A 13126-nucleotide genomic window follows, 5' to 3' on the forward strand; every position below is an offset into this window, starting at 1 on the left:
TACATTTACATAATATTTACACAACATTTACACAACATTTACAAGACATTTACATAATATTTACACAACATTTACACAACATTTACAAGACATTTACATAATATTTACACAACATTTACACAACATTTACACAACATCTACACAACATTTACGAGACATTTACAAGAAAAAAACCTTGTTCATCGCTGCTCGCAGCTTTAATTATTATTATTTTTTTTATTATTATTATTATTATTATTACTATTATTATCATTACTATCATTACTATTATTCTTATTGCTATTATTATCACAGTTAACTGAGACTCCATTCTGTTGGGTGGGGAGGGGGTTCAGCCTCCTGGCAGACATTACAGATGTTTAGAGAGAGAGTCATGCTCTGAACCAATCACAGCTTAGACAGACTGGTGGGGGCGGGGCCTGTGCCAACTCTTTGCCAGCAGCTGGCAGGAAGTCAGGAAAAAGTGAGAGCTTTATTTCTTTTCTTTACTTCTGTTTGTATTTCTTTTCTTTATTTCTTTTCTTTATTTCTTTTCTTTACTTCTTTTCTTTATTTCTTTTTTTTCTGTCTTTCTTTTTTCAGTTTCGTTTCTCTTTCAGTCGTTTGTGTTCCAGAGTTCATCGTTGTGAGGCTGAGAAATAGAAACAGAAAGCCTCAGTGTTCACACACACACACACACACACACACACACACACACACACACACTCACACACACAATCACACACACACACACACACACACACACACACACACACTCACACACACTCACACACACAATCACACACACACACACACACACACACACACTCACTGACTCACTCACACACACTCACACACTCACACACTGACTCACTCACACACACACTCACACACACACACACACACACACACACACACTCACACACACTCACACACACAATCACACACACACACACACACACACACACACTCACACACTCACTCACTGACTCACTCACACACACTCACACACTCACACACTGACTCACTCACACACACACTCACACACTCACACACTCACGCACATGGAAAGTTTGTTCTATGTGAGAGGTGTGTGTGACTTTCCTGTTGATCGTCCTCTCACCGACATGAAGGGTGGAGGAGCTTTAGGGTGGGGAGGCAGCAGGAAGTGGGGGTGGAGCGCATGAGGCAGGGGGTGGAGCTTGGCCCCTCCCTGAGTTCCTGCCCAGCCTGAAGGGAAAGTCCACATCACTCCTGAAAGACTCTCTGAGAGCAGCTGCTGCACACAGCTCCTCTTCATCAAGGTCTACTTTTATCTCCACCCTCATCTTCATCAAGGTCTACTTTTATCTCCACCCTCATCTTCATCAAGGTCTGCCTTCATCTCCACCCTCCTCTTCATCAAGGTCTACCTTCATATACCACCTTCCTCTTCATCAAGGTCTACTTTTATCTCCACCCTCCTATTCATCAAGCTCGACCTTCATCTCCACCCTCCTCTTCATCAAGGTCTACCTTCATCTCCACCCTCCTCTTCATCAAGGTCTACCTTCATCTCCACCCTCCTCTTCATCAAGGTCTACCTTCGTCTCCACCCTCCTCTTCATCAACCTCCACCCTCTTCCTTCATGGCGGCCTCGTCCAGCTCCTCCCAGACGGCCAAGAACGTGGTCCTGGCCCTGCTGGCCTTGTGGTCCCTGGTCTCGCTGGTGGTCATCGTGGTGTGGGGGACTTCTCCGGACCTGAAGAGCTCCGCCGTGTGCCGCGCCGAGCTGCAGGAGGTGACTGAGAAGAGGGAGGGGGCCAAGGTGGTGTGGAGCAAGAACAAGGTGGCCCTGGAGGAGCTGCTGGAGGAAGTCCGGGAGGAGCAGCGCCGCCAGAGAGCTGAGACCCTCCTGCTGCTGGACCGCCTCAACGCCACCAAGACCACGCTGGAGGGCTGCCGGCAGGAGAACGTGAGTCATCTCAGGTCCATATTCATAACGTGTTTAGAAGCTCCAGTCATCTCAGGTCCATATTCATAACATCTTTAGAAGCTCCAGTCATCTCAGGTCCATATTCATAATGTGTTTAGAAGCTCCAGTCATCTCAGGTCCATATTCATAACATCTTTAGAAGCTCCAGTCATCTCAGGTCCATATTCATAACGTGTTTAGAAGCTCCAGTCATCTCAGGTCCATATTCATAATGTGTTTAGAAGCTCCAGTCATCTCAGGTCCATATTCATAATGTGTTTAGAAGCTCCAGTCATCTCAGGTCCATATTCATAATGTGTTTAGAAGCTCCAGTCATCTCAGGTCCATATTCATAACGTGTTTAGAAGCTCCAGTCATCTCAGGTCCATATTCATAATGTGTTTAGAAGCTCCAGTCATCTCAGGTCCATATTCATAATGTGTTTAGAAGCTCCAGTCATCTCAGGTCCATATTCATAACGTGTTTAGAAGCTCCAGTCATCTCAGGTCCATATTCATAACGTGTTTAGAATCTTCTAGAAGGTTAATCTTGATATTGGTTCAGATTAGGAGGCGTGGCTACTGTGAGACCAATAATACATGAATCAATTCATCTGTTATTAATCAGTAACTGATTAATAACAGATGAATTGATCTGAAGTGATGAAGCAGTCGACAGGTCAGCTGACTTCAAGTGGACCCTGCCGCCCATCCTCCTCTCCTCCTCCTCCTCTCCTCCTCCTCCTCTCCTCCTCCTCTCCTCCTCCTCTCCTCCTCCTCCTCTCCTGCTCTCCTCCTCCTCTCCTCCTCCTCTCCTCCTCCTCCTCTCCTCCTTCTCCTCACCTCCTCTCCTCCTCTCCTCCTTCTCCTCTCCTCCTCTCCTCCTCCTCTCCTCCTCCTCCTCCTCTCCTCCTCTTCTCCTCCTCCTCTCCCCTCCTCCTTCTCCTCTCCTCCTTCTCCTCTCCTCCTCTCCTCTCCTCCTCTCCTCCTCTCCTCCTTCTCCTCTCCTCCTCTCCTCCTTCTCCTCTCCTCTCCTCTCATCCTCTCCTCCTCTCCTATCCTCTCCTCTCCTCCTCTCCTCCTTCTCCTCTCCTCCTCTCCTCCTCTCCTCCTCTCCTCCTTCTCCTCTCCTCCTCTCCTCCTCTCCTCCTTCTCCTCTCCTCCTCTCCTCCTCTCCTCCTTCTCCTCTCCTCTCCTCTTCTCCTCTCCTCTCCTCCTCTCCTCCTTCTCCTCTCCTCCTCTCCTCTCCTCTCCTCTCATCCTCTCCTCCTCTCCTCCTCTCCTCTCCTCCTCTCCTCTCCTCTCCTCTCCTCTCCTCTCCTCTCCTCTCCTCCTCTCCTCCTTCTCCTCTCCTCCTCTCCTCCTCTCCTCCTCTCCTCCTCTCCTCCTCTCCTCCTTCTCCTTTCCTCTCCTCTTCTCCTCTCCTCTCCTCCTTCTCCTCCTCTCCTCTCCTCTCCTCTCCTCTCCTCCTCTCCTCCTTCTCCTCTCCTCCTCTCCTCCTTCTCCTCTCCTCTCCTCTCCTCCTCTCCTCCTTCTCCTCTCCTCTCCTCTCCTCCTCTCCTCCTTGTCCTCTCCTCTCCTCTCTCCTCTCCTCTCCTCTCCTCCTCTCCTCCTTCTCCTCTCCTCTCCTCTCCTCCTCTCCTCCTTGTCCTCTCCTCTCCTCTCTCCTCTCCTCTCCTCTCCTCCTCTCCTCCTTCACCTCTCCTCTCCTCTCCTCTCCTCTCCTCTCCTCCTCTCCTCTCCTCTCCTCCTCTCCTCCTCTCCTCCTTCTCCTCTCCTCTCCTCTCCTCTCCTCTCCTCCTCTCCTCCTTCTCCTCTCCTCTCCTCTCCTCCTCTCCTCCTTCTCCTCTCCTCTCCTCTCCTCTCCTCTCCTCCTCTCCTCCTTCTCCTCTCCTCTCCTCTCCTCCTCTCCTCCTTGTCCTCTCCTCTCCTCTCTCCTCTCCTCTCCTCTCCTCCTCTCCTCCTTCACCTCTCCTCTCCTCTCCTCTCCTCTCCTCTCCTCTCCTCCTCTCCTCTCCTCTCCTCTCCTCTCCTCCTCTCCTCCTTCTCCTCTCCTCTCCTCTCCTCTCCTCTCCTCTCCTCTCCTCTCCTCTCCTCCTCTCCTCTCCTCTCCTCTCCTCCTCTCCTCCTCTCCTCTCCTCTCCTCTCCTCTCCTCCTCTCCTCTCCTCTCCTCTCATCCTCTCATCCTCTCCTCCTCTCCTCTCCTCCTCTCCTCTCCTCTCCTCTCCTCCTCTCCTCCTTCTCCTCTCCTCCTCTCCTCCTCTCCTCCTCTCCTCCTTCTCCTTTCCTCTCCTCTTCTCCTCTCCTCTCCTCCTTCTCCTCCTCTCCTCTCCTCTCCTCTCCTCTCCTCCTCTCCTCCTTCTCCTCTCCTCTCCTCCTCTCCTCTCCTCTCCTCCTCTCCTCCTTCACCTCTCCTCTCCTCTCCTCTCCTCCTCTCCTCTCCTCTCCTCTCCTCCTCTCCTCCTTCTCCTCTCCTCCTCTCCTCTCTCTCCTCTTTTCTCTCTCCTCTCCTCCTCTCCTCTCCTCTCCTCTCTCTCCTCTCCTCTCTCCTCTCCTCTCCTCTCCTCCTCTCCTCCTTCACCTCTCCTCTCCTCTCCTCTCCTCCTCTCCTCTCCTCTCCTCTCCTCCTCTCCTCCTTCTCCTCTCCTCTCCTCTCCTCTCCTCTCCTCTCCTCCTCTCCTCTCCTCTCCTCTCCTCTCCTCCTCTCCTCCTTCTCCTCTCCTCTCCTCCTCTCCTCTCCTCCTCTGTGTTTAAACTGTTGAGAGTTTAGTTCCTTCCAACATTTCCAACTTCATTTTTTGTTGGTTGGAAAAAGTGAGTGTGTCCTCCTCCTCCTCTCCTCCTCTCCTCCTCTCCCTCCTCCTCTGATTGGTCCTGACTCATTCCTCCTCTCCTCCTCCTCCTCTCCTCCTCCTCTGATTGGTCCTGACTCATTCCTCCTCTCCTTACTTCACCTCTGGTCCTCCCCCCTCTCAGTCTGTCTCAGTATTTGGAAACTCGCTGGAAGATTCCTTTTTATTTATAGAAGCGGAAAGTGTGCAAACTTCCTGCTCACAGATATGTGGAACTGGGACTACGATACCCAGAATGCCTTGCTACACTGCCTTCTATTCAATTCAATTCAGTTTATTTTGTATAGCCCAAAATTACAAACTCCCCTCAGAGGGCTTTACAATCTGTATCCCTGACCTTTGACCTCACATCGGATCAGGAAAAACTCCCAAGAAAATAATAGAAAATAACCTTTCAGGGTAAAAAAGGTAAGAACCCTTCTGTAGAGCAACAGAGGAGGATCCCTCTCCCCGGATGGACAGAAGAATAGATGTCATGTGACCAGATGAACAGAGTTACAGAGTTACATAAACACATTACATGAATATGACAGAAATTATTAATAATGAGGAGTAGACATGGACCATAATCCAAACCTCCACAATCCATGAAACAGAACGAGAAAGCGGGGAGGGGGGTCAGCAGGGCCACAGAGCAGGGCTATTGGGAAGGAGGCCAGGTCCAGGCCAGAAGCTGGAAGCAGGAAGCAGGGGCAAGGACCCAGGACCAGCTTCAGACACCTCCAGGTCCAATGGACCCTACGAGACGTGAAGTCACAACGACTCCGGGGAGGAAGCAGAGTTAATAAGGTGCAATGGAGAGATGTAAATTCATCCATAAGGAGAGAGAGAAGAGGAGATAGGTGCTCAGTGTATCCTAAAACATCCCCCAGCAGCCTATAAGCCTATAGCAGCATATCAAGGGGCTGGACCAGGGCAAACCTGATTCAGCCCTAACTATAAGCACTATTAAAGAGGAAAGTCTTAAATCTGTTCTTGAATGAGGTGACTGTGTCTGCCTCCAGGACTGAAAGTGGAAGCTGGTTCCATAATAGAGGAGCTTGATAACTGAAGGCTCTGGCTCCCATCCTACTTTTTAGGACTCTAGGAACCACAAGTAGACCCACATTTAGTGAGCAGCTCTCTAGTGGGGCAATATGGTACTACAAGCTCCTTAAGATATGATGGTGCATCACCAATCAAGGCTTTGTAGGTGAGGAGAAGTTAACGTGCTTAACGTGGAGTTAATGGACAAGTCCTGATCAAAGATAACTAGAGATTCTTTAGTGGTGTTGGATGCCAGGGCAATGCCATCTACAGAAACCACATCACCAGATAATTGATCTCTGAGGTGTTCAGGGCCAGTAAAATAACTTCAGTTTTGTCTGAGTTTAACATCAGGAAGTTGCAGGTCATCCATGTTTTTATGTCTTTAAGACATTCTTGAATTTTAGCGAGCTGGTTGGTCTCCTCTGGTTTGATCCATAGATATAATTGAGTATCGTCTGCATAGCAATGAAAGTTTATGGAGTGTTTCCTGATAATATTGCCCAAAAGAACCATATATATGGTAAATATAATTGGTCCAAGCACAGAACCTTGTGGAACTCCGTGATTAACGTTGGTGGTCATTGAGGCTTCATCGTTTACAAATACAAATTGAGATCGATCTGATAAATAGGATTTAAACCAACTTAGTGCGGTACCTGAAATGCCAATCGACTGATCCAGTCTCTGTAATAGGATGTCATGATCAATGGTGTCGAACGCAGCACTAAGGTCTAATAATACCAGTACGGAGATGAGTCCTTTATCAGCACTAAGGTCTAACAAGACCAGTACGGAGATGAGTCCTTTATCAGCACTAAGGTCTAATAATACCAGTACAGAGATGAGTCCTTTATCAGCACTAAGGTCTAACAAGACCAGTACAGAGATGAGTCCTTTATCAGCACTAAGGTCTAACAAGACCAGTACGGAGATGAGTCCTTTATCAGCACTAAGGTCTAACAAGACCAGTACAGAGATGAGTCCTTTATCAGCACTAAGGTCTAACAAGACCAGTACAGAGATGAGTCCTTTATCAGCACTAAGGTCTAACAAGACCAGTACAGAGATGAGTCCTTTATCAGCACTAAGGTCTAACAAGACCAGTACAGAGATGAGTCCTTTATCAGCACTAAGGTCTAACAAGACCAGTACAGAGATGAGTCCTTTATCAGCACTAAGGTCTAACAAGACCAGTACAGAGATGAGTCCTTTATCAGCACTAAGGTCTAACAAGACCAGTACAGAGATGAGTCCTTTATCAGCACTAAGGTCTAACAAGACCAGTACAGAGATGAGTCCTTTATCAGCACTAAGGTCTAACAAGACCAGTACAGAGATGAGTCCTTTATCAGCACTAAGGTCTAACAAGACCAGTACAGAGATGAGTCCTTTATCAGCACTAAGGTCTAACAAGACCAGTACAGAGATGAGTCCTTTATCAGCACTAAGGTCTAACAAGACCAGTACAGAGATGAGTCCTTTATCTATAGGAATACACTTTGACACCACGCCTTGTGAAACAGGAGAATCCAACATGGCGCTCATTAGCCAGAAACATCATCAGTTCTTTTACAGTCTTCATCCACCTCCTCATCCAGCAGGTCAACAGGAGAGAACCTGAACAGGTAGAGAACTGAGTATCTGAACAGGTAGAGAACATAGTACCTGAACAGGTAGAGAACAGAGAACATAGTACCTGAACAGGTAGAGAACAGAGTACCTGAACAGGTAGAGAACATAGTACCTGAACAGGTAGAGAACAGAGTACCTGAACAGGTAGAGAACAGAGTACCTGAACAAGTAGAGAACAGAGTACCTGAACAAGTAGAGAACAGGGTACCTGAACAAGTAGAGAACTGAGTATCTGAACAGGTAGAGAACAGAGTACCTGAACAGGTAGAGAACAGAGTACCTGAACAGGTAGAGAACAGAGTACCTGAACAAGTAGAGAACAGAGTACCTGAACAGGTAGAGAACAGAGTACCTGAACAAGTAGAGAACATAGTACCTGAACAGGTAGAGAACAGAGTACCGGAACAAGTAGAGAACAGAGTACCTGAACAAGTAGAGAACAGAGTACATGAACAGGTAGAGAACAGAGTACCTGAACAAGTAGAGAACAGAGTACCTGAACAGGTAGAGAACAGAGTACCTGAACAAGTAGAGAACAGAGTACCTGAACAAGTAGAGAACAGAGTACCTGAACAGGTAGAGAACAGAGTACCTGAACAAGTAGAGAACATAGTACCTGAACAGGTAGAGAACAGAGTACCTGAACAAGTAGAGAACAGAGTACCTGAACAAGTAGAGAACAGAGTACCTGAACAGGTAGAGAACAGAGTACCTGAACAAGTAGAGAACAGAGTACCTGAACAGGTAGAGAACAGAGTACCTGAACAAGTAGAGAACATAGTACCTGAACAGGTAGAGAACAGAGTACCTGAACAAGTAGAGAACAGAGTACCTGAACAAGTAGAGAACAGAGTACCTGAACAGGTAGAGAACATAGTACCTGAACAGGTAGAGAACAGAGTACCTGAACAGGTAGAGAACATAGTACCTGAACAGGTAGAGAACAGAGAACATAGTACCTGAACAGGTAGAGAACAGAGTACCTGAACAGGTAGAGAACATAGTACCTGAACAGGTAGAGAACAGAGAACATAGTACCTGAACAGGTAGAGAACAGAGTACCTGAACAAGTAGAGAACATAGTACCTGAACAGGTAGAGAACAGAGTACCTGAACAAGTAGAGAACAGAGTACCTGAACAAGTAGAGAACAGAGTACCTGAACAGGTAGAGAACAGAGTACCTGAACAAGTAGAGAACAGAGTACCTGAACAGGTAGAGAACAGAGTACCTGAACAAGTAGAGAACATAGTACCTGAACAGGTAGAGAACAGAGTACCTGAACAAGTAGAGAACAGAGTACCTGAACAAGTAGAGAACAGAGTACCTGAACAGGTAGAGAACAGAGTACCTGAACAAGTAGAGAACAGAGTACCTGAACAGGTAGAGAATAGAGTACCTGAACAAGTAGAGAACATAGTACCTGAACAGGTAGAGAACAGAGTACCTGAACAAGTAGAGAACAGAGTACCTGAACAAGTAGAGAACAGAGTACCTGAACAGGTAGAGAACATAGTACCTGAACAGGTAGAGAACATAGTACCTTTTACAGGTAGAGAATAGAGTACCTGAACAAGTAGAGAACATAGTACCTGAACAGGTAGAGAACAGAGTACCTGAACAAGTAGAGAACAGAGTACCTGAACAAGTAGAGAACAGAGTACCTGAACAGGTAGAGAACATAGTACCTGAACAGGGTACCTGAACAGGTAGAGAACATAGTACCTTTTACAGGTAGAGAATAGAGTACCTGAACAAGTAGAGAACATAGTACCTGAACAGGTAGAGAACAGAGTACCTGAACAAGTAGAGAACATAGTACCTGAACAAGTAGAGAACAGAGTACCTGAACAGGTAGAGAACATAGTACCTGAACAGGTAGAGAACAGAGTACCTGAACAAGTAGAGAACAGAGTACCTGAACAAGTAGAGAACATAGTACCTGAACAAGTAGAGAACAGAGTACCTGAACAGGTAGAGAACATAGTACCTGAACAGGGTACCTGAACAGGTAGAGAACATAGTACCTGAACAGGTAGAGAACAGAGTACCTGAACAGGTAGAGAACATAGTACCTGAACAGGTAGAGAACAGAGAACATAGTACCTGAACAGGTAGAGAACAGAGTACCTGAACAAATAGAGAACAGAGTACCTGAACAGGTAGAGAACAGAGTACCTGAACAGGTAGAGAACATAGTACCTGAACAGGTAGAGAACAGAGTACCTGAACAAATAGAGAACAGAGTACCTGAACATGCTTCAGTCAGCTGATTGGTTAGAAGTCAACAGGAAGCAGCAGGTCTCCCTGAAGGATGAAGTCTCAGGTTGATAATCAAGCCGGTAGCTTCTGGTCCAGTTCAGACGGTCTCTGTGAGACGTGGCCGACCAATCACAGCTTGCCGTCTTAAATGATCTGATCCTGTGGTCTGAACCTGGTAACAGGAGTTGAATTCAGCTTCGACTCAACAGGAAGTTGATTCACGTCGACACAGGAAACGCTGTTCTTTGTGGCTCCTGACAGCTTCCTGTCTTCAGCTTCGAGCTGTTAGAAAGATTCAGCTGATAACCGTGATCATCGTGTTTGCTCTGTCTGGAACTGCTGCTATGCTTCTGCTTTCCTACAAAATAAAAGCCTAATACGTGAGCTCTGTAACTGCTGCCACACCTCTACTTTCCTACAAAATAAAAGCCTAATACGTGAGCTCTGTAACTGCTGCTATGCTTCTGCTCTCCTACAAAATAAAAGCCTAATATATGAGCTCTGTAACTGCTGCCACGCCTCTACTTTCCTACAAAATAAAAGCCTAATACGTGAGCTCTGTAACTGCTGCCACGCCTCTACTTTCCTACAAAATAAAAGCCTAATACGTGAGCTCTGTAACTGCTGCCACGCCTCTACTTTCCTACAAAATAAAAGCCTAATACGTGAGCTCTGTAACTGCTGCCACGCCTCTACTTTCCTACAAAATAAAAGCCTAATACGTGAGCTCTGTAACTGCTGCTACGCTTCTGCTTTCCTACAAAATAAAAGCCTAATACATGAGCTCTGTAACTGCTGCCACGCCTCTACTTTCCTACAAAATAAAAGCCTAATACGTGAGCTCTGTAACTGCTGCCACGCCTCTACTTTCCTACAAAATAAAAGCCTAATACGTGAGCTCTGTAACTGCTGCCACGCCTCAACTTTCCTACAAAATAAAAGCCTAATACGTGAGCTCTGTAACTGCTGCCACGCCTCTACTTTCCTACAAAATAAAAGCCTAATACATGAGCTCTGTAACTGCTGCCACGCCTCTACTTTCCTACAAAATAAAAGCCTAATACGTGAGCTCTGTAACTGCTGCCACGCCTCTACTTTCCTACAAAATAAAAGCCTAATACGTGAGCTCTGTAACTGCTGCCACGCCTCTACTTTCCTACAAAATAAAAGCCTAATACGTGAGCTCTGTAACTGCTACCACTTGTGATATTTAGAGGGATTCCACATTTGTCAGCTGCTATTAATCTTTGATCAGTTTGTTCTGATGTTGTTTTGTCTTGTAACTTGTTGACTGTGAATGTGATGAATGGTGATGAAGAGTGATGAAGGATGATGAAGGATGATGAAGGATGATGAAGAGTGATGAAGGATGATGAAGGATGATGAAGGATGATGAAGGATGATGAAGGCCGTTACAGGAGTCTAACCTGCTGGAGACAAACTCATGGATTAGTCTCTCCAAGTCTGGATTAGACACTATTCCTTTGATTTTGGCTGCATGTCTTTTAGTTCAGGCGGTCTTGTCACCTTCATCAGAGCGCTCTCAGTGCTGTGGTGGGCCCTAAAACCTGATTGGAAAGTATCAAACGCATTGTTAGACAGGAGAAGGTCAGTAAGCTGTTGGTTTTCAACCTTCTCTAGGACTTTGCCTAAGAATGGCAAGTTTGATATGGGCCGGTAGTTATTCTCAGTGTGAGTATGAGTATGAGTACTCAGTATGAGTACTCAGTGTGAGTATGAGTATGAGTACTCAGTGTGAGTATGAGTATGAGTACTCAGTATGAGTACTCAGTGTGAGTATGAGTATGAGTACTCAGTGTGAGTATGAGTATGAGTACTCAGTGTGAGTACTCAGTGTGAGTACTCAGTGTGAGTATGAGTATGAGTACTCAGTGTGAGTACTCAGTATGAGTATGAGTACTCAGTGTGAGTATGAGTATGAGTACTCAGTGTGAGTACTCAGTGTGAGTACTCAGTGTGAGTATGAGTATGAGTACTCAGTGTGAGTACTCATACTCATACTCACACTGGTATGGGTGAAGACATTTGTTAGGACTGTTCCTTTAAATGCAGGACTCTGCAGGACTCTGTTTAAAGAGCTGGTCTAACTTTATCTGCCGCGTTCAATGAAAGGAATGTTTCTAAAAGCTGTTCTCAGGGTCGAGTTAACGGACGGAGACGTCCTGCTTTCAATCACCAGCTGAACCCTGCGGGCAGACAGCAGCCTGGCACAAACTGGTCTGGTCTGATATGGTCTGGTCTGGTCTGGTGTGGTCTGGTCTGATCTGGCCTGGTCTGGTCTGGTCTGGTCTGGTCTGGTCCGGTCTGGCCTGGTCTGGTCTGGTCTGGTCCGGTCTGGCCTGGTCCGGTCTGGCCTGGTCTGGTCTGGTCCGGTCTGGTCTGGCCTGGTCCGGTCTGGCCTGGTCTGGTCTGGTCCGGTCTGGCCTGGTCTGGTCTGGTCCGGTCTGGTCTGGTCCGGTCTGGCCTGGTCTGGTCTGGCCTGGCCTCTTTGGTTGTGGTCAGGTTAGGGCCCTGTCAAGGGACCTTCAGAGCCGCTTCATAACAGGGTTCTGTCTGAAGAGGTTCTGCAGGATCACACGATAAAAGGCCTTTGCTGAGACCCGGATCTGAAGTTAGACTCACACTTAGCATCGCTCTGGGAGTCCAGGTGCATAAGAATCTCATGAAGCGAGTCCCACATTGGTGCTAGACAATAATAATATTAATAATAATAATAACTTCTGATTGTACGATAAACAAGCGGCTTCAGAAGGTCCTGATGAGCAGGTTCTTTTACCTTCGGGTCCGGATTAGTGGACTACTTTCACATTTCGATGTAGTGTCATAGAAACATGAGACGTGATGACACGGTGTTCTTCTTCGTTGGTGCTGCAGGTGTTCCTGAACCGGAACATCAGCGTCCTGCAGAGGAGCGAGGAGCAGCTCCAGCAGACGGAGGTCAACCTCACGGCTCACATCAGCCTGCAGGAAGGTAACGCTCGCTCTATGAAAGAGGCCTTTCCCCCGTTGCCATGGCCACCGTGAGTCAGTCAATAAACACTCCAACAACAGGAATGTGTTTTCTGCTGCGAGAGAGAAAGTCTCCTTTTATGATCAGGCAGAAAGCACAACGATGGAAATGATACGCAAAACAAACAACAACAACAACAATCCGCTACCAGAAGAAACCCAAGAAACAATGAAGGGAAGCAGGAAACAAGGGAGGAGAGGCAGCTTAAGCTTTGAGGTTGAAGAATAAAATAATGAAGGACAGAAGTAAAGAAATTAGAACTGCACAGAGGCAGGACTAGAAGGAATGGAAAGAAGGAATTAACAAAGTATATTATCAATATTTTAATCATTTAATCATTCATCTCTTCAGCTTTGTGGTTCAAGCCTGAGCTGTTTAAGATTGAAG

General features: G+C 46.8%; 1 protein-coding gene across 1 annotated transcript in view; it reads left to right on the forward strand.

Annotated features, from left to right (window-relative positions):
- Positions 1-1167: 1167 nt before the first annotated feature.
- The window catches only part of si:ch211-1a19.3, a 17531-nt gene continuing 5572 nt past the window's right edge, over positions 1168-13126 (forward strand). The window contains exons 1-2 of the mRNA XM_034530232.1: positions 1168-1934; positions 12604-12700. Coding sequence (XP_034386123.1) covers positions 1608-1934; positions 12604-12700 — 424 coding nt within the window. The 5' untranslated portion in view covers positions 1168-1607. The remainder of the gene's footprint in view (positions 1935-12603; positions 12701-13126) is intronic.

The sequence above is a fragment of the Cyclopterus lumpus genome, chromosome 4, assembly GCF_009769545.1.
Source record: "Cyclopterus lumpus isolate fCycLum1 chromosome 4, fCycLum1.pri, whole genome shotgun sequence".
Lineage (NCBI taxonomy): Eukaryota > Metazoa > Chordata > Actinopteri > Perciformes > Cyclopteridae > Cyclopterus > Cyclopterus lumpus.